The 25,574-nt window shown below is 36.5% G+C and overlaps 1 protein-coding gene across 1 annotated transcript; it reads right to left on the reverse strand.

Moving 5' to 3' along the window:
• Positions 1–711: 711 nt before the first annotated feature.
• On the reverse strand, positions 712–17,098 carry LOC109372327 (disintegrin and metalloproteinase domain-containing protein 28-like). The gene is made up of 8 exons (XM_019625409.1): positions 16,976–17,098; positions 11,466–11,569; positions 10,053–10,129; positions 7,470–7,548; positions 6,291–6,367; positions 4,407–4,596; positions 1,197–1,268; positions 712–767 (listed from the first exon to the last, which is right to left on the reverse strand). Exons 1-8 carry the CDS (start codon positions 17,046–17,048, stop codon positions 750–752), a joined length of 690 nt encoding a protein of 229 aa, XP_019480954.1. The 5' UTR covers positions 17,049–17,098; the 3' UTR covers positions 712–749.
• Between the last annotated feature and the right edge of the window lie 8,476 nt (positions 17,099–25,574).

Here is a 25,574-nt window from a genome sequence, read left to right on the forward strand (position 1 = left end):
TGATCCCTGACTTTGCTAACAATTGTCACCCGAATAGACTTTAATTAAAAAAAAAAAAACACATACAAATATATTTAATTAAGTAGCAAGCCCGTCAGCAGTTTTAGTCTTAGGAGTATAGACTTTTCTTCTCTGCTTCATGAGCATTCATAGAAACACCAATGACACCACTTAGCAAATTGTTAAAATTACATTGAATAAAATGTATCATACCATGTTGACGTAATTGGCCATCTCAAATACCCTCTTTCTTATTTCCTCTGGATCTTGATTGTATTTTTTAAACTAAAAAATGACCAAGACAAAATATGGGCATTGGTAAAAATGAATATAATAGGAAGTAAAATGGCAACTTCATTGTATTTTACCTACTAGTGGTTATAATGTATAACCACTTATAAAAGTTAACTCTTAGAAGTGAGAAACAAAGTGCTTTCTATTTTTCTGGCTAAATTAAAGCATTTTTGGGGTAGAGATGCTGTTTTGTCCCCTGAAGTACTAACTCAGTGTAAAGCTCTAAGGAATTATCCTAAACGTATTTTCAGTAAAATACCATGATTTCCTAAGCTGTGCAGAATAGATATAACAAATAGCTTTTCCATTTAAAAATATACCAACAGCAAATAAACTTAATATAATAAGAGAGGCCAAAGCTTTAGGGCCTAAACTAAATAACTTACACACATTATCATAGCACTGAATTTTTTCTTTGGAGATCACAGATGTGGACTTCAGGTTTAGAACACTCACTAGGTTAAAATGCATTTCTATAAAAGATAAATGATGACTATTACCAAAAACTTGCCTTTTTCATAAGATTTTATTCCTGAGATTTCTATATTTACCACTCCATGACAAGCATAAATTCTAATTTTCCAATGATTTAACTACATAACATAAGGCAAAATGACAAAAGAATTTAATTGGATATTAAGTGTGTAGCTCTTAAGACAATAAGAAAGGAGCATTATAGTGCAAAGAATTCACTTTATACATATCATATAAGATGCACAGTCCTGAAAATGAGAAATCATATCAGTCTAATTAGATGTTAATTTTCTTAGATTCAGAACAATTTGTAAAAAAGAATAGCTCATATTTGTGAATTTTCCAAACTGATCCACATATTTCATATTTCACATGATAAATTTAGGTAGAAGAGGATTTTAAAAGACACATTTATTTGATATAATTACCTCACCATTATCCAGGACCAAATAATATTCTATGTATTTCTTCTGTCCCAAAGCCTTCTGGGTTTTTGATTTCTGTAATAAATATTAAAAGAAAAATTACTAAGATGACATCTTTCTCTACATGAGTCATTCTTTTATTTAAATATGTAATTTTATAAGAGATTGGTTGATATCTATAAAAAAAGACAATATTATCATTGTAAAATTTAATTAGCCAGAATCATCTATAGATAAGGTTCAGAGTAGAATCTCAGCACTAAGAGACCTCAGTACTATACTCGTCTGTCCCCTTTATTTTACCAAACAGTTTAAATGATTACACAACTAATTAATAGGTATGCAGGGATTAGAACCCAAGTCTTCAGAATTTTTAAACAGTGGACTTTTTCCACTATCCTGAAATGAAATAGACAAACTTGGACTTCAGCATCCTCTTAGTGTTTTTTGTTTATTTGTTTGTTTGTTTGTTTGTTTACTATCCTTTTATTCCTATCCCAGTGAATACCCCACTATTGGTGAAATGCCCAGAGCTGCCATGGAACCTAATCTGTTTTCTTCTTCTCAAACAGAACTAGATCTCTTTCCTACATTCCAGGCTCCCCTATTTTCTGTTCCTTTCTCTTACAAAACAAAATAAAACAACAACAACAAAAATAGGTTTCAGGGCTGGCCTAGTGGAGCGCTGGGTAGGAATTGGCTTGGGATGCCAGCTCTGAGCAGCAGAGCCCCAGTTCGGATCCCACATTAGGGCCAATGATGCTGCGCCCTCTACAGCTAAGATGGTGAACAACAGCTCGACCTGGAGCTGGGCTGCTGTGAGTCGCCGGTGATAGCGTAGGCTGCAGTGAAGCTACAGTGCGCTGCCATAAGCTAGGGTGAGTGGCCGGCAGCCAGCGTGAGCTGCCAAGAGCCACCATGAGCAGCCGTCCCGTGACCAGCGACCAATCTGCCTCAGCCAGGAAGAGCGCAATGATAATACAACATGGGCCAGTGAAGCGACGTCCTTCACAACTAGACTGAAGAACAAAAGGACAGCAACATGTCTGTTCCCCTTCCCTGATTCCCCAATAAAATCTTAAAAAAAAAAAAAAACAGGTTTCATAGTGGATTCTCCCATTGAAAAGTAGCAGACACATTATTTGTGCTAAATAATAAACCATCAAAATTTATTATGTTGCATTTCTAGAAGTGCTTATCTTTTAGAAGGTAAATAAGCTTCTGTTAACAAGCACAGATTACTAACGGTAGACTTGTAGGTGCTATCTGATGAGATGTGTACTTACCTCCACTCTCCATGGGAGCAACATATTATCAGCCCTTACTGTGCACCAGCAGTGCTCTGGGCCCCAGGGATACAGTAGGGAAATAGACATGGTCTATGTGCTTCAGGAGCTCACAGTAGACAAATAAACGTAGATACATCAGATGGCAATTAGTGCCATGCAGTGGTTTAAATGGAGTAATGTGATATTGAGTGACAAGGTAGCCATTTCAGAACAGGTTAGGGAAAGCTCTATAAAGAGTTGGTCCTGAAGCTGACACATTTATGAAAATGAGACGCCAGGCAAGGGAAGGTTAACTGGAAGATAATGCCAGCAAAGAAAGAAAAAATGAGCAGAAAGACTCTAAGGTGAATTGATATTGGCATGTTTAAAGCACAGAAAAAGTTTGTGTTTGTCAGAACATAACAAGGGAGGTCCGCGGGTGGGGAGCAGAAGATAGGAGGGGGTTAGAGAGATATGTGGGGCCCTTATCATATAGGGGTGTGTCACTCAGGGTCAGTGTTTTGTTTTTGTTTCTTTAAGATTTTGTACTAAACGCAATGAGAAGCCATTAGAGCGCTTTAAACAGAAAAGTGACGTTATGTGATTTAGAATAAAAGAATCACTCTGGCTATTGTCTGGAGACAATGTGCTACTGAGGCAGGAATGACAGTGGGAAAGTAAGGTCGAGGCTGCTGCCATGGTTACTGTGGGATGGATGGTACCCGTGACAGGTGAGGAAAGGAGCACATTGAAATATCTGGAATATATGCAGGCATTTGCTGACAAATGCCATATGAGAAGAGACGAAGGAAAGAGGAATCAAGGATAATTTCTAGATTTGGGCCTGAGAAATGAGGATTGGTGGTATTGCTAACTGAGATAGGGGAGAATGAGGGAGAAGCAAGTTTTGTTTAGGGTTTAGAAATCGGTAGTTCTATTTTGACCACATTAAGTTCGTAATATTAGACATACAAATAGATGCATGAAGTAGGTAGCTAATTATAACAGCCTGGCCTTTAGAGGAGAGCCCAAGGTTGGAGATAGACATTCGATCATAATTAGTGCAGCGTTCCTATTCAAATACAGCATAGTACAAGATGAGGTTACCTAGGAAGAATCTGAAGATAAAGCAAAGCACAGAACCCAGGACTGAGCTTTTGAGGGCCTCTGGTCAACCAGAGGAGGAATAACAATGAGAGGAACTGGTGAGGTAGGAGGAAAACCAAAACAATAGGCTGTCATGGAAGCACAGCTATTTGTACATGGTTAGCAAGGAATTGAGACAGAGAGATAAGAGGCCTGTACCAGGAGATGGACATTCGTGGGAACACATAGCTAGAAGTGGTTCTTCTGGGTTCTTAGATATCAAATCACTGGTAGAATTTATACCCACAGCAAATTGAACCTAACAGAAATTTTATTTTATCCAGACCAATTCTGCCCAGTACTTATGGATTCTAAGAACATTTGGAAGAAATGATACTTCTGTAACTGGAAGTTTAATTCCATATATGAAAGAATATTCTAGGTTCCTGTGGGCAGATTCTGTATTTATTTTGCTTTACTGCTACATCCCCAGCACCTATGACAGTCTTTAAAAATTTGTTGAATGAATTCATTCATGAACATAGCAGGATATTGCATCTCAAAGTAATAATAATACCTTACACCTTTGTTAATATTGTAGCATTGTACAAGTTGCCTGCTCCTAGAGGGCAAGCCTTATACTTCTTTTTAGCCCTTGCATGTTATTGTTCATAATAGTTGATCCATAAGTACTTATTAAATAAATAGACGTACAACAAGATTTTAGTGTCTCTATCACCTACTAGTTTCAACAATGGCTGTAAAATTTCATTCAATTGCAGCTAGTAAGACTGGAACCTAAGTCCGCCAGGACAGGATATATGGCAGTGTTGCAAATGAAAAATAAAGGTATGCGTACGACCACACTTGTGTCAGGTGGGGCCATATTCCGCCAAGATCCATGTGCCCATAGCACGTCATCCATCCCACAGCTGCTGTTAGTCTTTTCGTTGGGATCATGCTTGAAGAGCACATGTTCCTGCTCATCCTGATTTGTGGGGCTCAAAGGTTCAATGAAGTACCTTTCATCTCCCTGACTGAAGTAGCCCCTGAAAAACATGAGAATCCAGGCTTCTTAAAAAAATATTCCTGCATTTGAGTGCTACAGACTTAGAGAAGCTAAACAGTTACCAATGCCAAAACATTCCATGCTCATGGCAGTGGAAAACAGTGTGACATTACAGCTGAAGATCCCCTTAGAGATGACCTGAGCTTATTTTCTCTAGGAAGAAATGGGACCTGTCGGGGAGAAGTGACTACTACAATGTCATATAGATAACCTAGGTCAGAGCTGGCAGTAGAATGAAATTTCCTGACTCTCGATCCACTGTTCTTCCAATCCCCATGCCTTGTCTGCTCTACAGGTGTACTGAAAATGAAAGAGATTTGCGAGTCTTACAGATAAGGGTTAAAATTCTGGGTCTATCACTTAATAGCTGTGATAACATGGACAACTACTTAAACTCACATAGCCTCAGTTTCTCTATCTGTAAATGGGGGTAATAATACCTACCTAATAGGATGGTTGTAAAGGTTGAAGGAGATAATATATAAAGCACATGATCAATAAATAATATCAATTTCATCTCACTTCCCTTTGCTGAAGCCTCGAGCTGAGCTAAGATTCATTCAACCAATAGTTAGAGAGTACCCATTATTTGTTAGGCATTGGAATAAAGGCAGATGGTAAAAAAGAAAAGTCATGGTCTCTCATAGAGCTTACATTCAAATGAGGAAGACAGATGTGGATTAAATAATCACATTTGCTCCACTACATTTGTGAATGTCTATATAGATATAGATATAGATATTCACATATGCACATACACATTTACATATATGTAATATATATAGTTACAGCAGATAATTGCTAAGAAGAAACAGCACAAGGACATATAATAGGGAGACTGGATTAAATATTCATAGAATTAGAAGACAAGAGTGAAGGAGAGGAGATAAATTAGATGATTTATTGCAATGGTCTGCATAAAGATCATGGTAATTTGGACTAGGATGTGGCAATAAGAGAGAGGATATCGTGCATAATCTCAGGAAACATTTAGAACATACAATCAATAAGGCTTGATAATGGATTGACAATGGGTAGTTGAGAGGCAAAGGTCATAAGAAACCTAGGTTTCTGGATTGGCAAGCGGTTGGTTGATGATGCTACTCATTGAGATAGGGGACCCTGGAAAATACCAGATTTTGGAGAAAATTATTAGTTTGATTGGAGGTATATTAAGATTCAGATTTCATTAAGGTATCTAAATATGGAAGATATGGAGATATGTACAAGAAAATTAGATATCCATGGCTGGGTCTCAGAAGATATCTTACTATAGACAGGTATATGAAGAATCTTTAACATACAGAAAGAAGTGGCTATCACAGGTGTGGATAGGACAGCTAGAGATTTTAGAGTGAAGAGAGAAGGTGGAGAGGAGCTCCCATTCTCTAAAGATTCTGACTTTAAAATTGGGACTCAAAACAAGCAAGCAAACAAACAAAAGCAACTCTATAAGCAATTCAGATGTATAATTGATAAATTAGTATCAACAGAACTCATGTTTCCTTCAATTTTCAAAATTTTTGAGCCCTTACAATTAATCTAACTGTACTAAAGTTAATTAATTATATGCAATGTTCTTCAGATTTATTAAAGCACACACACATTATCATCATCATCATCATCATCATCATCATCATCACAGGAACATACAAATCATTCAGGAAGTCTTACCTTAGACCCCTACATGTGCTGATACTAGCTTCAGAAACTTTTTCATTAATGATATGTCCTTGGTAATAACAGTGATCCTAAAGAAATAGAAAAGGGGTTTTATAAAGAAAAGCATGCATGTTTTTCAGACCCCTTGCAAAATTTAAATTTGAAACCTTAAAACAGCATTTGTAATGTTTTTAAATGACTTTATGCTAAATAACAGTAAACTTGGAGATATGAAAAAAAAATTGTTTTTTATAGTTAAAATCTGTATTATTTAGCTAATGATCTCAAATGCTTAGAGAGTGTTAACTAAATTGTGTAAATGTTGGTGTTGCAGAAGAAGGATAACAGGGTGTATACAGCCTGGAAAAAACAAACTTGCAAATGTATGTTTAAAACCTGAGATCCCAAAACATCAGACGTTCATTCTTTTCCTTGATTGACTACTCATTATTTTTTTTCTAACACCACTGGGTGCTTTCCAATGAATGTGTTATTCAGATTGTATTGTTATTTCTTAATATATCCAGTCTCACCAGACTAACTGGATTAGTATAGCATCCCCTGCCTCCATTTGGACAAAAATGCCCAATCCTAACCTTTTTCATGTGGGTGTACTTCAATCAAGCACATGTTTCTCCTTTGGGACAGTTGACCTATTGGCCCATGTAAACCTCTGTGTCATTGCTACAGAAGAGAATGCGTGAAGGCCTTCCAATAGAAAACAGAGCTCAGAAAAGATGGCAATGATAAAACACCACTCTTGTTACCTCACGTTGTCATCTTCTCTGAATAAGTGTCAAGAGTGGAAATTATTTAAAGAAAACAGAATTCTACAATTCTACCATTGAAGAAATGGTCTTGAGATTGAGAGACTGTATGATCTAAAGATTGACTAAGAACATCAGGTGTATTTAATTTTTCACTTTTCTAATGAAAGGAAGAGGCTCCTTCGGCCCACTCTCCTACAGGGAGCTGTTGAAGGCTGGAAAGGGTGACCGTGATTGTCAAGGAATGGCTTTGTTCTTGCCAAACTGTACAAATGATGGAAGATCAGTTAAGAAATGACTACTACTGAATAAAGCACCAATGCTATAAATGCTATTTCCCTTTCACAATTGTCTGGCAACGACACTGCATTTGACTGTGCGAGTCATACCCCAATACACAATGAATCAGAACACTGTGTTTTACCATGATCTGGGGGCTAGTGGTGACTTCCTTTCCGGTGGAATTATAATGTGTTTCCGTGTAGCCTGGTGCAAGGAGATCTCTGGAGGAGGGGGGAAAAAAAAAGAAAAGTCATGGTTACGCACGCTAATTGCAAAGTCCAGCAACCAAAGTGAGAGCTTTCACTGGGTGTGCAGAAAAGTTTTCACTCCTAAGATCCTCCTCCTAACCCCTCTAAACAAGTCCAAGCATGAAAGGGATGCTGAAAATGGAAAGACTGAGAGGGACAAGGACATTCCTGATGAATGCGGAACAATGTCTGCTTTTTCATCAGTCTTTGCAGACTTGTCTGAGGAGAGTTTTGAGAATTAATTGGAACTGAGAAGGGTCAAGTTGATAAAAATTACCAAAAAGAGTACTGTTCCTCACCAGTTTAGGATAACTGCATTTCCATGGGGCCCTTTCAGTCCCAATGGCTATTAACAACTTTAGCAGTGAAGAGTTTAGTGAAAATTGACTTGCATTTGGTCATTAACAATTTCACGGAGCTTCTTAAAATTCTTTCAGTTATTCATCAGAAAATAGGAGCCTGAATATATGTTGAAAAGAATCAGGGCAAAGAGAAAGGAAAGTGACTAATATGTATTAAACGCTATCTCTGCATAGGCCACTGGGTTAGACATGTTACATGAATCATTTAGTACAACCTCTTCAACAATCCTGCAAGGTAAATATTACTCTCCTTATTTTCCAGATGAGATTAAACAGTTCGAGTGGCATGGGATCATATCTAGGTCTGCCTCAAACCCAAAGTGTGTTATTATTTCTATTACAGCACCACTGTTTCCAAACTCTAGTCAGCTGTGTTTTTTTTGCAAAAGGTGATAGTCTATTTGTCTATCTTGCTGTTCTTTATAGAACAACTTAGGGATTGAAAACGCTTCAAAGCATAGAATTGGGAAAAACTGCTTTTGAAGTGGTCTAGATATAGGATGGTCAAGATCTGGGTGAGAGCTGAGGCCCCAAAATTTGAAAAGAGATGCTGAATTTCAATGAACACGATGAAGCCTATGAAGGAATAAGAGCACAATGAGATGTAAGAGAAAAATGGACAGGTTAGTGGACAGCTGGGCAGAAAAGGCACTGGTGTTAGAATCAAGGGAGCCCAGCTCGGCTTTTACCACTGACTTGCTCCTTGGCCGTACGGTGTATTTAACTTAGATATGTCTCTTGTTTTTTTTTTAACGAAAATGGTTGCAAATTGTTTTAATATCTAATCTTTCCTTTTTTTCAATTACAGTTAACATTCAATATTATTTGCTATTAGTGTCAGGTGTACAGCATAGTGGTTGGACATTTACATAATTTATGAAGTGATCCCCCCATTAAGTCTCGTACCCACTTGGCACCATAGCTATTAAAATATTATTGACTATATTCCCTATGCTGTACTTTACATCCCCAAGACTATTTTGTAACTGCCAGTTTGTACTTCTTAATCCCTTCATCTTTTTCACCCAGCCATCCTGCTCCTGTCTCCTCTGGCAACCATCAGTTTGTTCCCCGTATGTATGAGTTTGTTTCTGTTTTGTTTGTTTTGTTGTTTAGATTCCACATATAAGTGAGACCATATAGTGTTTGTTTTTCTCAGTCTGACTATCTCACTTAGCATAAGAACCTCTAGGTCCATCCATGTTGTAGAAAATAATAATATTTTATTCTTTTTATGGCCAAGTACAATATTATTCCATTGTATATACTCTATGTTCTACATCTTCTTTATACAATCACCTATTGATGGGCATTTTGGTTGTTTTCATACCTTGGCTATTATGAATAATATTGTAGTAAACATAGGGGTGCATATATCTTTCTGAATTAGCATCTTGGATTTCTTTGGATAAATACCCAAAAGTGGAATTGCTGGGTCATAAGGTAGTTCTATTTTTAATTTTTTGAGGAACCTCCATACTGTTTTCCACAGTGGCTGCACCAATTTTCAATCCCACCAATAGTGCACGAGGGTTCCCTTTTCTCCACATCCTCAACAACATTTGTTTATTGATTTATTGATGATAGCCATTCTGACAGGAGTGAGGTGGTATCTCACTATGGTTTTTATTTGCGTTTCTCTAATGATTAGTGATGTTCAGCATCTTTTCATATGTCTATTGGCCATTGTATGTCTCTTTAGAGAAATGTCTCTTCATATTCTCTGCCCATTTTTAAATTGGATTGTTTGTGTTTTTCGGTGTTGAGGATTATCTATCTAATCATTCACTGTTAGAATAATAAAATGCAATAATGTAGGGGAAGAGTGAAAAACCCATCTGCAATTTCATAGAACTTGATAAAATGTATGTCTGCCTGCACATCATTCATTGCTTTATTACTAGAAGTATCAAAACACTGGTAAACTTGTTTTATTCAATGTGTTTCTACTGCTTAAGTAGGAAGAAATATTCACCGAACCCCTCAGGCCAGTTGAGAGCAAAAGCTGATTAGCCAAAGTTTGTGAGAACCATAAGCAGTAACAGACTCAATTAGCACACTTTCCACATGCTAACTTGCTGTTGGTGAGGATTATATCAGAACTAAGACACTTACTTGGATTTTTTCAAATAAAGCACTGCTATTTTTCCATTAACTGTCATTTCATACTTCAATTCAGTTCCAAATTTTTCCTGTAAAAAGGCACAAATATTTGCTGGTGATTAAACACACACACACACATATTCATTTGGCTAGGTCCCTCTGGTGCCTCGGTTTCTGGTCCAGCAAAAGGCACAGTTCTTTAACAATAATGACAAGAGTCCTTTTCTTCAGGAGGTCTTGAGAAATAAATAATCTAGACTGAGACCTGTGTAGCATCGATGGATACAGAGATTCCCTCAGTCACACGCAGTATGAATTCTGGATGTTTTGAGTCATTGCTAATCAATTCTTCACACAAGGAAGACCAATAGCATCAATACAAAAACCACAAGAATAATTTTCAAGACCTTGGCATATACTGATAAGATAGTGTGCTTATTAATCATAAGATGTACCTGAGCAAGAAGAGAAGATTCTATGTCCAGGGAAAGAATGTGCCTGCTGCACAGCAGACGAGGATGTCACTGGCTTCTCTAGTCTATGCTTGGAAGACAAGTGTGATGTGGCAGCACTGTTATCCTGACAGGGCAGGACTGAGATATCAGACATGCAGCAGCATGGGCCTTAAATCTATAGATGGGCCAAGGGCTGGAATCACAGAGAAGCTGCTAGGGCTTAGTTCTACATGTTATTATTTATGTCTTTTTAATCTAGATTTTCCAGGCTCCCTGCAGAAGACTTCCAGGTCTAAATAATTAGAAAACTGTTGTTGAATAAGTCATCATGTTTTAGCTTTCCTCTATTGACTGAGAATGTGCCATTTTATTAAGTAGTAAGAACTATGCAATCTTTAATACCTGCTTTTTTAGGAAAGACAGAGGTAAATTTCACATTTAAATTACAGTAATTAATCTTAATATGCACGTATGCATGCATTCAACCACAATATTTTATTTTCTACTTCAGTTTTAATGTTCATGGTTTTGTTTGTATGTGTGCATGTATAGATAGGTAGATTATAAGCTTATTACACTTCTTTGGGAGTACACAGAATAAACTATAAAATATCATAAAATGTTAAAGTTTACTCTCTGTGTGACCATGGACAGTTTATTTTAACTGTCAGAAACTTAGTCCAAAAAATAAAGGTAATAATAGAATGTTGGGTTATTGTGAAGATTAATAAAGATAACATAGGTCAAAAAACAAATATAAATGTATATATATAAATATAAATATGTATTTATACATTAAATATGTTATATATTTATATCATGTGTGTGTATATATAGTGTGTGTTTCTATATACCTATATATAGACATATGTTATATCTATCTATCTATCTAGATAGATAGGTAGATAGATAGATAGATAGATAGATAGATATTTGAGATTCTTTGTCTTTGTTAAGTCAAAAGATATACCTGTTGATCTGGCTTCTTAACCTCTCTTTTATGTAGTGGGTGAAGTCTTCTGGGATAAACCACTTCATACTTCTTTACTTCAGGGGGTTCCTTTACAGTATTTACTGAGAAAAAAAGAGTAAGAGAAAATTTAGCTGAGCAGAACTCACATAGGCTGGTCAGCGATGGTCATCTTTACTGTATTCCTGGTGAGCGGTGATACACACAGAGTTTTTGAGCTACTTAAGACACCAGAAGAGATTGACAAAATCAGAAATACATTCTTCCTCTCAAATCTTTAACCTATATCTACAAATGTTGTCCCGCTGAAAGTTCACAAGTGTTTCTCAACTTAGTGAAAATATTTCTTTTGAAGTTTTCCACCTCTCTTTGTTATCTTGAAACCCCTGCAAAAGCCAGCATGAGAAAGCCCCGAGCCAAACAGATCCTCTAAGAAGCTAAGCAGTGTCAGAATAATTTAGTTGAAGCACTCTGAAAACTACACAGTGTTAGAAAAGTGAAATAACTAACTAATAAATGCCATTTTGGATTTTAATACAAGTATATTTTTTATGGGTTTTCCAATAGCAATGTTTTCCATTTCCAGAAACTAAGTCATTAAGGAAAGATTTCAATACCAGTTCCATAGAATGAGCCAGCATTGCAATACAGACACACCTTTATTTTTGCATACAACACATGAAACACAATGAAAATTAGAGAAGCATACAATTGGAATACAAGTACTGGCCTAGAAGGAAAATTTTTGATCCTGCAGTGACATTGAAAGAGAATTGGAACGTTATCTAATCCAATTTTCTATCTGCATCTTGAATTCTCATTTCAATGTCTCGTAGTTATTTTTGAGAGAAGTTCAGTTTTTCCAAAGCTGACACTGGACTTTCTATTTTCTTGTTTGTTTGCCCAGATGGTCCAGCCTCTGCTCTGTGCAGAGCGAAGCCTGAGGAAATGTCAACAGACCTGCTCTCTGGCTGCTGAAGGGGCAGCAGGTCCACGTAGAATGAAGATGCAATAGGAACCCAGCGATTTACTAACGCTGTGATTGGAAAGGCTTTAGTTTTCTGTGTAATGACTAGAAGGCTCTTATCTAAAGATAGTCCTAGCTCATTAAAGTACTCAAACTGACATCCTATTGTAATATAAATTTAGGTTAGCATGGCTAATCCTTTAACAAATAAAATGGAATATTTTTTGTGACTCCTCTCGGATGACTGTGCACTTATCCCAATATACCCCAATGAATAAATATATAGTTTTTAAAAATTTCTTCAGGAACTAAAATAAGAACTTTCAAAACTTCCTAGTGATGTCAATGTTCTTTTTATCATTTTAGGATGGCTTTAATTCATTTGGCCACTCTAGAGCCATTTACATTTATCTTTTTTTTTTTTTTTCTTTTTTTTAAGCTGAGCCATCCTGCCACCTGTTGGCAGCTCAGTGGCTGCTCAGCTCGGGATGGGACTCGAACTGCTTTTGCTCAGAGCTCAAACTCTTGAGCGAGCTCTTAACCAACTGAGCCACTCGGCCGGCCCCATTTATCTTTGAAAGACAGAAAATGTGATACAATGGGTTGAAAAATTGAGGTGTTAAATTAATAAAACGGTTTTTCTTTCAGTGACTTGAGACTTACTCTTAAGATGATTTCAAAACAACATCCGTGGCATCAACACTAGAATACATTAACTTTGGGTATATTAATTGTTTGAATAGATGGGGCAGATTAAATGAACTCTAAAGCCAGGTCAAGCAGTCCATGATTTTAGGCAAATAAATACAGAATTCCCTATAACCTTTTTTGAGAGAGGATGATCATTTGGATAAAGTTCTAATCAGTTGTGATAAAATAAGTCTCATTTCATAGTCATACTTCCAGAACTACATCACAAGGTTTCTCATTTACTTCTTGCTGTTATAGAGATAATCATCTTTACACTTTTACTTAGCGAATTTTTGGCAAAGGAAAATAATAACATTAGTTATACACAATTTTTATAATAAAAGTTCAGAAGCATAAAGGAACATGAAATCAATCATTGTCTTTTTATTGAGGGAAAATTTTTATAATTACTATAATTATTTCAAAATAATAAGATGCCAAGAGGTAAGAAAATTATACGTGCAAGAAATTAACTGATGGTGTTGACACAATTCCCTACAGCCTCCTGTAACTCTGTGAACCAAACAAGCATACCATGAAGCATACCTACTGTCTGATGGGCTGTGTCCATTCAGTGCAATTAGTCCCACTAATATGGAGCTTGTGAAGCTATGTATTTACCAATGTTGCAAACAGAGTAACTCTTTTAAAAGTGCTATATGAAAAATGGTTTTCATCCATTACACGCCTTATTCTGAAAGTAAATATTAGTCAAAGCTGCCTCAGGTCATAAAATAATAACTACCCAACTGATTCTTTTTATAAAATCAGAACACGATTAATACATGCACATTTCTCATTCAGAAGAGGTGAGAAAGGAACAGGCCAATCCAACCAACACAAGTTTTCTTTGATATACACACTCATCTTCATGCTTCTAGGAAGTATCTAAATTCTAACATTTCACGAAATCAGAAATTACCAATTGACTCTTAAATACAAAGTTGAAATATATAAATTAGCAGATAATTTTTGTTTTTAATTCTTTGTTTGATAGCAGAGCACTTCCAAATTGCAACCAAAATAAATCAATAAATAAAATAAACCAGAATGTTTTTTTAAAAGTCTTCAGCAACCTCTTTCTTTAGTTTGAAATGAACGATTTGCAGCTCTTCCCGAACTCTTGCGTCATAGCACTTTCTCTAAAGACAAGAGATAGAATTTCCTTTAATGGCCCTTATTTTTCTGAAATCAGGAAGGCCCCTGAATGAGAGCAATTTGAGATATAACAAATTACACAGCAGTTAGAGAGGCAGCAGACCTAAATATTGTTTGGCTCATTCATCCTTAAGACTGATGGAGATGGGTCAACCTCCACCCAGCTGAATAACACAGGCTAATTATTTTGAAGCCTGTGGAACAAACACAACTAACTGCCATCCTGGGATTACACAAATCTGAGATGTAACACAATATGTTTCTACTAATTCATTTTAATACTTGCTTTCTCTCTCCCACAGAACTCAAATGTACTGGATTTGTTTTGATTAGCAAACTGGATCAAGAAAAATAAATCTGTTGTTTTGGTTTAGATTAGATAATTATTTTTTATGTTTATTAGCTTTAAACAAAGTTAAAGGTTGTTGAAAGATTAAGAGAACAGACATTGGCCTGGATTGTTGCTTTATTTTATTAATGTGTTTGGGGCCATTTTGGAGTTTAGCACATTTGTACATAATATTGACATTTTCATTTTTGTTTAAATTTGTTCAAAACTGTTTAAAGCAATGTCTTTCCAACTGAACACATGACATGAAGTCCTGAATCAGGGTTTATGCAATGATATTGATTTAAGTTCTGGGATTCTCTGTACCCCCCTCAAACCATCTGGCGATTTCAAACTTCATGTAGGAAAAGTGAGTACAAACACTGAGGAAAAACACATATCCTAATTAAGTCTATCATTTTGGCTATTAAGATGAAATTATATATACTCTCCGGGGTCTTCTAGTCACCTTAGGAAGGCAAGAAAAATTGCTAATTTGAAATGAAATCATTTCAAAATTACTGTACCCCCTGGCTATTCTGCTAGAATATAGTAAAGACCTTTTTCCTTTGTCAGTACCTTAGTTTCTCCCCCCAAAACACCTGCCACATCCTTTTCAGTAGTTTTTTCTTCCCTATGATGAAATCCCATAAGTTATTTTTCTCAGGGGATTGTTAAACTCATTAAAAACAGTTGGCCTGGTTTTACCTCATTCTTTTATTTCATGTATATGAGAACTGGGCAAAAGTCGTGATCGGAGAAGCACAGATCTGTTTTTTGGATGATGGGGCTGGCAAACAAAAAAGGAAGAGATGGTAAAATGAAAATTGCTTTACTTCTTACACTCTGGCTAGGAAATAAATCGACTACAAACAATATCGGGTATTTCAGTGACCAAGGAGACAGTCTTGAAATACAAGGTGGAATGTAAAAGGTGGGGGCAGCTCTCTGCTTGAGAGGGAAGATAAGGTGGGCAGCTTTCTGTCTGTCTGTCCCCCCATTCTCACACGAAACACCCAGAACCTCTGTCCCCACCACCCAGTAGTTGGAGATACTACACTTTTAGTCACGGCTTCTAAGGAACTTGCATCTCTTGGTGCCATGTTGTGAAAGTAAACATGGGAGGACAGAATCAGTGGGTAGGCCCCATTTCACTGAAAAGGCTATAATGCGAGTGGACTCCGGTGTTAGCTATGTGATTCTGTTCATGGAGCCAGCCTGAATCTTTATGCTGTCGGATAAGGCTAGTACCCAAGCAATTCTTACATTTCAACCAAGCAAAGGGTCCCATAGAGTTTTTAGTGATAGTATTTTTGGAGAATGCAGGGAAAGAAGATTTCTATTAAGCTTAACTCAAAAAGTAGGAATTTTAAGTCAATAACTTGAATGCTTAGCACAGTTCTATATTTAAAGATATCACATCAAACTTTTATAAGTCTGGAAAACAAATCAGAAACAAGGGGAAAAGGAAAATCACTTTTAGTGAAAAGCACTGAGTGAATGCAAGGGAGAGGAGAATCTTTTCTTCCCTAACCCTATACTTCTTGTTGGTAACCTGTCCCCATTCCTAGGTCCCAGCAAGCATTCTAAATACCAAGAAAAGTTTGACCAGTGATTGGGTTCCTAGGCACTGAAGCTAATGCTAACTTAAAAAAGCTCTAGAAATAAAAATTGGCTAAGGCAATGAGTTTCCCAATCTAATTTAACCAAAATCGAATTGGACAATTTATCAGAAATGGAGAGACATGCTATCCAGGATTTATTATTAGGAAGTAGGAGTCTTCTACTTTTAAATTCTTAAATGTTTGATATCATCAGCAAAATGGAAGCTTAAGCTTAACAACAACATTCTTGTCATCAAGTTATTTGCAATGGTTTACAAAATGAAATTGGTCAACTATTTATAATTAGTCATATTTATTATCACCAGTAATGAAAGGGCATAATATAAAAATGTGCACTAAAAAGGAACAGGGCAAGCCAACTTGTCTCAATACACTTTCCTAAGCCTTCCATACACTGATAACCAGTCAAACTCACTGCATCTTTACTGCTTTAAAAATGCCAGGTTGGGTTTTGGTGAATCTCACTTTTCAACTCAAAGATCATATTCATTATTTAAACTATGCTGAATGATATTTTCCATTTGATTTCTATATTCTCAGATCAGACATGTATTGATTAAGGATTTCTCCTTGCCTCTCCTTTACACTGAGTGTTTACATCAGTCATAGCCCCCTAAAATAACAGATTAAAACCAGTCCAACTGGTTAGTAAAACTGCTAAAATATATATATCAGGAGAAGATGAAAAGCAAGCTGTTCACTGATGCATTTAGCAGAACATGAAAAAGACTTACACACCTACCTGGAAATGAAGAAAGGAAGAAAGTGGCCACCAGGAGAAGCCCCTGCAATATCCTGGGTGATTCTAGGAGCATGGTCTGCCTGTCTCACCCAAACAGACGTGCGCTGCTTGGTCTGTGGCTGCCTCCTCTCAAGTGAGAACAGAATGAAACTCCCAGGTTCATTCTTGTCTCTGCTTCAGGAAGTGTTTACTGAAGAAGGTGTTGCACAACCTCAAAGCTGTGGCCCTGCAACAATGGCACAGCAGGCGGAAGTTCTGGCTGTCTCCTGGCTTTAAGATTCCTTTTTCCTTCTCCCCAACATTCCCCACTCAAAAGCAGTGCATTTCCAATATATTACTATAGCCCAATAAGCTACAGTGAGATAACAACTTTGACGTATCTTGATAAATGTGTGTATTTATTATGATCTGGATGCAGGTAAGACCATTCCTGTTTCAAACCCATGTTCCAAAGTTCCTATATATCATCATTTATGAAATATTGGGAAAGCCCCTTCCCTTTAATACATGCCTGATACCATTTGAAGTGCATGGTATACAGTGTCACTAAATCTTCTAAAAACACTTTCAATGTAGGTCTTCACATCCCCAAGTTACATATGAGGAAATTGAAGCCCAGGTATCTGAGGGAGCTATCCTAGGCACTGCAGCATTGTGTAGCCTATGAAAGATTATTCTGTGGTTGCATTCACCAGCAAGATTTGCCCAGATCCTAGCTCCATCAGGGAGCACAGTTCACTAGGAAATGATGGTCAGAAAGAAAAAATCCTTCAGGGATGCTGGCTGGGGAGAGACTGATAGTGAAAGGATCCTACAACACCAAGGAAGGGGCAGATAATGAGAATTAATGTATCAGGGAGGATCTGGTCTTTCTATTGGTATTGCCTTTTTGTCGGTGATTTGGGAGGCGTTTTTTTGGAATTGAGAACCTGTAGCACAGTATGATATCCTCTGCTCCTGTTTTTCTTCTTGGTGAGCACCTCAAAAAAGAAACAACAGGAAAAACAGACACAGATAAATGGGGAGGGGAGATATTCAAAGATTAAAACACCTTACCTTTACGGTAGATGGCCCCTCCTTTATAAGTGTAGGTGGACCTAAAACCTAGGAGTGGGAGGATGGGAAAGAAAGACCCACCTATGGGCAGTTTCCTAAGACTCATACATTGGGTCTGATCAAATAAATATAATTATCCTGCTGTGTTCTCTGGATATTTATTGCATTCAAGGGCTTCAAAATATCTTCAAAAATAATTACTTAGAACCATTAAATTATATGAATTAGAGGTCATGTCTTGAACTCTGCCCAAGAGTTCTATTACTAAAGCACCAAGAAGACCTCGTTGTGACTCTGTTTCACACACCAGGATCATAATAGCTCTACGCCCAGGTACTGTATTCACTAGGGGCAGAAGAGGAATAGCACACATGGAAGATGGTATCTTTCTGCAAAAGAACTTCACAACAATCTGCTTTCAGCCCCGAATTCTCACTATTCTTTCTCTTCCCATTTTGATTATTTCAAAGAATGGATGTCATGCAGGAAGAAGAGGAAATGGCATTAGTGCTGAAGGCTGGGAATGGGAGGAAAGGATGATTCGCTCACCACCTACTAGGTCCCACACAGGCCAAGGGGACACAAGGTCCTCTTAAGGGGAAAAGGGGAAGGATACAATATTTACTGGGTGATCAGAATGTGCCAATTGATTTATATTATCATGTATCACTTTTCACCAAAACTCTTAGAAGGAAGTATTAAAATCAAACACAATAGATCGAATACATCTTTTCTGAGCATGTGTGGCAAATCTTGGGATTATTGGATATAGGATCTTCGATATGTTTTTATTTAAGTAAAACATTTCTAAACAGCCCCGCTCTTCCGGTTACTCCCAGAATGGACAGAGAGGTACCACTCCTTAAATCTTAAGAGGGACAGGGTCATTGAGAACTGAGGCACTACCTGTACCCAGAAATGAAGTGCAGAGTTGGCGTGGAGTCAATGTTTCTAGTGATGCTATTAAGGGATGTGTTGTGGGGTTTAAGAAACTCAGGTTTGAACAGGGATGAACATACTCCTTCTCTCTGGTCTCTACACTTGTATACACATTGAAAATGTATCTGATCACATCTCTACCACTACTTAGGGTAGCAGACAAACAAAAGTGCAAACTTAGAGTTTGAAAGTAACCTATAAGGGAAGAAGTCGGGTCATTGTCAAACTCAAAATTTTTAAATATCTTCTTATATTTTAAATAAATAATTCAACCACTGAGAATCATCTAAGAAAATGAATCTGAAATATAAAATGAGTTTTATGCATCAAAATGTTAATTATGTGATTTATAAAAGATAAAACTAAAATTAAATATCCAAAATTAAGAAGGTGGATTTGTAAGCTACTACAATACATGCCTATTCAATTGGCTTGAATATTAAGCCAATATTTAAAATTACCTCTACAATGAGGTTCAATAGTATGAGAGATCTTTGCATCATAATACTAGGACACAAATAAAGTTATATGCAAAATCATCCAAATTAAATAAAAATTTCAAAAACCTATTTAGAGTAAAAACCAACAACAAATTCCAAAATATTTAGGGAGAATTCTTTTGTGTGTTGTGCTGAGATGTGTTTTTACACCTTTTCTTTCTATAGTTCTTAACTTTTAAGTAGCATTACTTTTATAATTTAAAAATGATGTAAAATAAACACAAAAATATCTAAATCGTTTCCAAAATCATTGATTGGCCTCCCTTCCCCTAAACTGAGCTCTCCTTTAGATTATGTATTAGTCATCATCATCATTGTATCCCCAAGACTCCAACACGGTGTTCAGGAAATAGTAGCTACTAAACATGTTTGCATACTTAATTAATGATTGAAGAAGGATCACTTAAAAAAACAAGCAGAGCTCTGAACCACAAGGCATGAGCAGCTGAGAGAAAAGGAGGTAAAAGAGCTGTTGTTCTTTTAAAGCCAAAACCAATTTATAGCCTTAGGGTGTCGTATTCTACCTTCCCGTGTTCCCACCTGTGGGGAGCAGATAGTGTGACACAAAGGAAGGAAAGCTATTTGCTTTTAAGCTTAGTAAATATATTTTTACACGAGAAAACAAAGAGATTTTGTTACTATCTTTCAGGTACTATATTTATATAAGAGTTTACTTTCTGGCTTATGTGTTAATATCCGCTGATAATCCCTCTGCCCCTGAATGACTAGTTATGTGCTTAGGATATGCTATCGTCCATTAGGTTCTTTGTGACATGAAGTGGCCTTCCCTTTCATTGTACAACATCTAAATTTAAAAACAGTCGGTAATCAGCAGAAGTTTATTGGGTCCAATCAAACTGATTCCGCATTTGCATAATCTGATGTGCTTAACTAGCAGACAAGGGCTGGCACTGGTTCCTACTTTTTCTGTACTTCATTATTGACCTACATTCTCCCCCACTCTCCTTCTGGTATAAGAATTAAAATCAAGACTCAGTAGTATGTGTGCTTTTATACCTGGAGAAAACCGAGAGGGCCTGCATTGGCCTAACCACAAGCTTCTCTCCCTATTCTGCTCCCATGGATGAGGTCCCCTAGTCAGACCTCTCTTCTCATCATACACCTTTAGTACCTAGAACTGTGCATGTTTCAGAGTAAATGCCCAATAAATATTTGTTAATATTTCTAAAGTGAATAAATTCAAATTAAATTTTTATAACAAGAATTTTTTTTATTTATTAACATAGAATCTGATATATATTTTTAACTTTATAAAAGTCTTAGTACTCCACTTGAGCCCACATAGCACACTATTGGCAGGAAACCCATTATATTCCTCCTTATACACACTTCCACTCCAAAATCATTCAACAACTCATACAGATGGATAGAGTTGAATGTCGTGTCCTTTCAAGATCTTAAGCAGAGAGTGAGAACTGAATTCTGATTGGTTTGTTATAGCAACTGTTTTGTCACTGGATAGAAACTGGCCTGTAATATAGAAGTATTTTTACCAGCTCTAGAACTTTCCTAGATAGAGATGGACACTAAGGTTCTTAGTTCACATTGACTTGGTTCGCTATTTTTCACATTGGCTTGTTCATGCCAGGGTAGCTAGATCTAAGGAGGTAATAGCTATGTACTGCTTCAAACCTACTCTTCTCTGTCAAACTCAAGCCCTTGTCTAAAGCCCAGTTCTCCACTTGAATTCCCTTTTCCCACATGTTATTTGATTTCTGCCTTTGGTCATCATGCTCTGAAGTATTCTCTGAATTGCCTCACACAATTGTGGAAGTTGGCAAGTCTGAAATCTGCAGGGTTGGTCAGCAGGCTGGAAACCCAGAAGAGTAGATGTTGCAGCTCAAGTCTGAGGGCCATTTACTGGCAGAATGCCCTCTTTCTCAGGGAAGGTTGTTCTTTTTTCTATTAAGGACTTCAAATAATTGGAAGAGGCCCACATCGTTATTAACCCCAACAAAGAGGTTGCTGAATGATCAGGGATCTGAGCTACAGAATAACTAGTTCTATAGGTGGGAAGAATCCATAGTGGGCCTTCTAGCCAAACTCACTAATTTTCCTAAAAGAAAGCTGAGGTCAGTGAGGCTAAGTTATTAAAAAAAAAAAAATTTCACTATCGGTTAATGCCAATGTAGGAAATAAACTCAGTTTATATGTGTCTCTCAGTCATGTGCCTTTTCCCCCTCTTTGGTGCAAACCACTTCCCCAGTTATAGCATTTCTCATTTGTAAGTTTAGGCAGAAGTAGACCAGGGCCAGGGCAAGAAATGTGTCAGTGTAGGCTGAGAGAAGTGGGCCTCCCCCAACAGTGCGATAAATCAAGGCTTTGGGAGCCTTGTGGTTGCAGGTAAAGCTAATGTAAAAACAAAGAAAGAAACAAAACACTATACAATTGAAAAGCTCATCTTACAAAACAAATTTCTCCAAAGCCATCTGTTCTTACTATTTCTGGATGAGAAAGAGGAATAGAGTTTGTCATGTTTGCATACAGAGGATGTGGTTTGCACGAGATTACAAAATGACTCATGATTAATTTATATTTCTCTATATCACTTCCCCTTAAAGCTTGATCTCAGAGTGAATTGTATATTGCTCACCGTCTTCTCCAGAAGTCCTATGTGCATACTATTCACAGTTCTGTGCTCCTTACTGTTGCCCTAGCTGTGTTTCAGCCTGTTAATGTTTGCTTCAAATAAAGGTCAGGTGGCATTTTGTGCAAACATGGTGTTCTTGGTCAGAATAAGATACTCAGGAGAGGTCAGGTAGATAATTTGAGCTCAGGTTTCCCAGAAACCTGAGTTTTAAATCCGTTCCAGACTAAAAATTAGAGCTGTCACCCTGGATTCTGTCTAGCCCACTCTTAAAACAAAGATCTTTTCTGGTTCAGAAAGGACATCTGATGGCTGGGAGCAAAAGCTTTTCTTCAGTTGCACAGTATCTATTTTGGCAAAATTAGAAAGATAACAATGTACATAAAAATATAAATTTAGCCCCTAACGAGATATTTCAGCAACAATCTGCAATACCAAGTAGTAGTAGAGGGCTTTTCTAAGGTATTTTTCAATATTCTCTGTGAAACATTGCGATCTTTTAGATATTAAAAGCTGTTTCTACCAAAAAAGGTGGGGCAGGAGTGGTCATTGAATGCACCAGTTAAGCTACGATAGATAGGCTTTCTTTACTGTAAGACTTATCAGAAACTTTAATATATTACTATGCCTGGTGAAATGCTGAGATAGTACATAGAGTTGCCAGAAGATATTTGAGAATAGAACTATTTTGGGTGGAAGAATGATTACCATTTGTTCCAGTTATCCATTACTGTATAACATACCACCTACACACTTTAATACTTATAAAGCAATCATATATGACTACTGTTATCCCACACATTTCTGTGATTTGCCTGGGTTAGCCAATTCTTGCTTGGGGTCTCTCATGAAATTGTAGCCTGAGAGTAGCTGGGTCTTCAAACAGCAAAAGGCTCATTCTGTCACATGTCTGGAGGTTAGCAGTGGCTTTTGGCTGAGACCCAAGCTAGTCATCAAGCGGAACACTCTAATAATGTCTTGCCACATGGCTTGGACATTTTCTCAGAACATTGCATATGAGTTTTCAAGAGCAAGTGCCCAAAGAGAAACCCAGATAGAAGTTGTATTTAATACCTAGCCTCAAAAATCATGCAGCATAATTTCCACCACATTCTATTCATTAGAATCAAGTCACTACAGGGAGGGAAACTGAGACACCTCTTTATAGAAGAAATGTCAAAAAAAATGAGAACAGATTTTAAAAACACTACATTATTTCAGTTAGTGTTTCTCAGAAAATGGTTTGGGAAACTCTCTTTTAGATATTTTATAGACTAGTTTTAGTAAGAGTCCAAAGCATTACAATCCTGATACTTTACATATCAGTCATATTAACTTATTACAAAGCAGAAAGTAGGAAGTAGAAAGAAAAAGAACAAAGGAGAGAAAGACAAAGAAGAAAGCAGCACATACTTAGGTCATTTATCACACCCTGTAATTAATTCCATATCATACAAAGGGAGGGTAAATACAAAGTGCTCCTTCTCTGTAGACTGGACTGAAGTTTCCCATGAGCTCATCAAACCCAAGAAACCACTTGGACTGCTTGTTCTTCAACCCCATTTGCAAGGTGACTATACAGCTCAGTTTGCCTGGTACAGTCTCAGATTTTATGATCATAAATAAAATGTGAGTAAAAGTGAAAAATTTTTGTGTGCAATCAAAGTTGGGTGGTCATCAGCTTAAAATAGACTTTTATAACTATAAGATGACTTATATAACCCTATGTTAACTACAAAACGAAAACCTAGAGTATATACGCAAAAGAGAAATGAAAAGGAATCACTGCAGAAAGTCATCATGTCACAAAGAAAGACAGCAAGAGAGGAAGAATGAAACAATTAAACAGCCAGGAAAAAAAATTAACAAAATGGCAATAGTAAGACCTTCTCTGTCAATAATTACATTAAATGTGATTGATTAAGTTCTCCAATCAAAAGACACAGAGTAACTGAATGGGAAAGAAAAAAATAAAAAACACCCAACTATATACTGTCCCCAAAAACCTCACTTCAGATTTAAGGACATACATAGACTTGTACAAAAGAAATAATAAGAAATGATATTTTAGGCAAATGGAAAAAAAGAGAGCAGGAGTAACTATATTTATATCAGAGAGGATAGGCTTTAAGTCAAAAGGTGTCACAAGAGACAAAAGAGGTCATTATACAACAATAAAGGGGTCAATTCATCAAGAGGATATAACAGTTACAAACATGTATGCACTCCAATGGAGCACCATATATAAAGCAAGTGCTAACAAATATGAAGGGAGAAATAGACAGCAATACAGTAATAGTAGGAAACTACAATACCTATTGCCTTCAACAATGAATAAATCATTCAGACCAAAAATAAATAAGGGAACACTAGAGTTGAAATACATTTTAGACCAAATGCTCCAAACAGACATATCAAGAACATCTCATCCAACAGCAGCAGAATACACATTCTTCTGAAGCATACCCTGAACATTCTCCAGAATAGGTCATATAACAGGCTATAAAACAAGACAATAAACTTAAGAAGATTGAAATCATGTCAAGCATTTTCCCAACCACTATGGTGAAACTAGAAATCAATAACAGGAGAAAATCTTGAAAATTCACCAACATGTAAAAATTAGACAACACACTCCTAAACAAATAATAAGTAGCAAAAGTAATAAAAAGAGAAATAAAAAATATCTTGAGATAAGTGAAAATAAAAACACAACATGCCAAAATTTGTGGGATGTAACAAAAACAGTTCTAAGAGGGAAGTTTATAGCGTTAAATACATACATTAAGAAAAAGAAATCTCAGACAACCTAATTTTACACCTCAAGAAACTAGAAAAAGAAAAACAAACTAAGTCTTAAGTTAGCAGAAGGAAGAATACAACAAAAATTAGAGCAGAAATAGATGAAATAGAGGCTAGAAATGTAATAGAAAAAAACCTCAATAAACTGAGAATTGGTTTTTTGAAAAGATTAACAAAATTAAGCAATTATTAGCCACACTAACCAATAAAAAGACAGAGAATTAAAATAACAAAATTATAAATAGAAGAGGAGACATTAAAACTGATACTGCAGAAATATTAAGGTTCATAAGAGACTGCTATAAACAAATATGTGCCAGCAAATTGAATATCACAAAATAAATGGATAAATTCCTAGAAACACACAACCTACCAAGACTGAATTATGAAGACAGAAAACATGAACAACAATAAAGACTACCGACTGATGCAGTAATTAAAACCTCCCAACAAAGAAAAGCCCAGGACCAGGTGGTTTCACACGTGAATTCTACCAAACACTTAAAGTATTAAAGCTAATTCTTCTCAAGCTCTTCCAAATATTGAAGAAGAGGGAACATTTTCAAATGCATTTTACTAAGCCAGAATTACCCTGATAACAAAGCCAGATAAGGATATAAGAAATTAAAACTATAGTCCAATATTCTGAATGAACATAGATTTAAAATTTCTCAACAAAATATTATCGAACTGA

The sequence above is a fragment of the Hipposideros armiger genome, unplaced genomic scaffold, assembly GCF_001890085.2.
Source record: "Hipposideros armiger isolate ML-2016 unplaced genomic scaffold, ASM189008v1 scaffold_625, whole genome shotgun sequence".
Taxonomy (NCBI): Eukaryota; Metazoa; Chordata; class Mammalia; order Chiroptera; family Hipposideridae; genus Hipposideros; species Hipposideros armiger.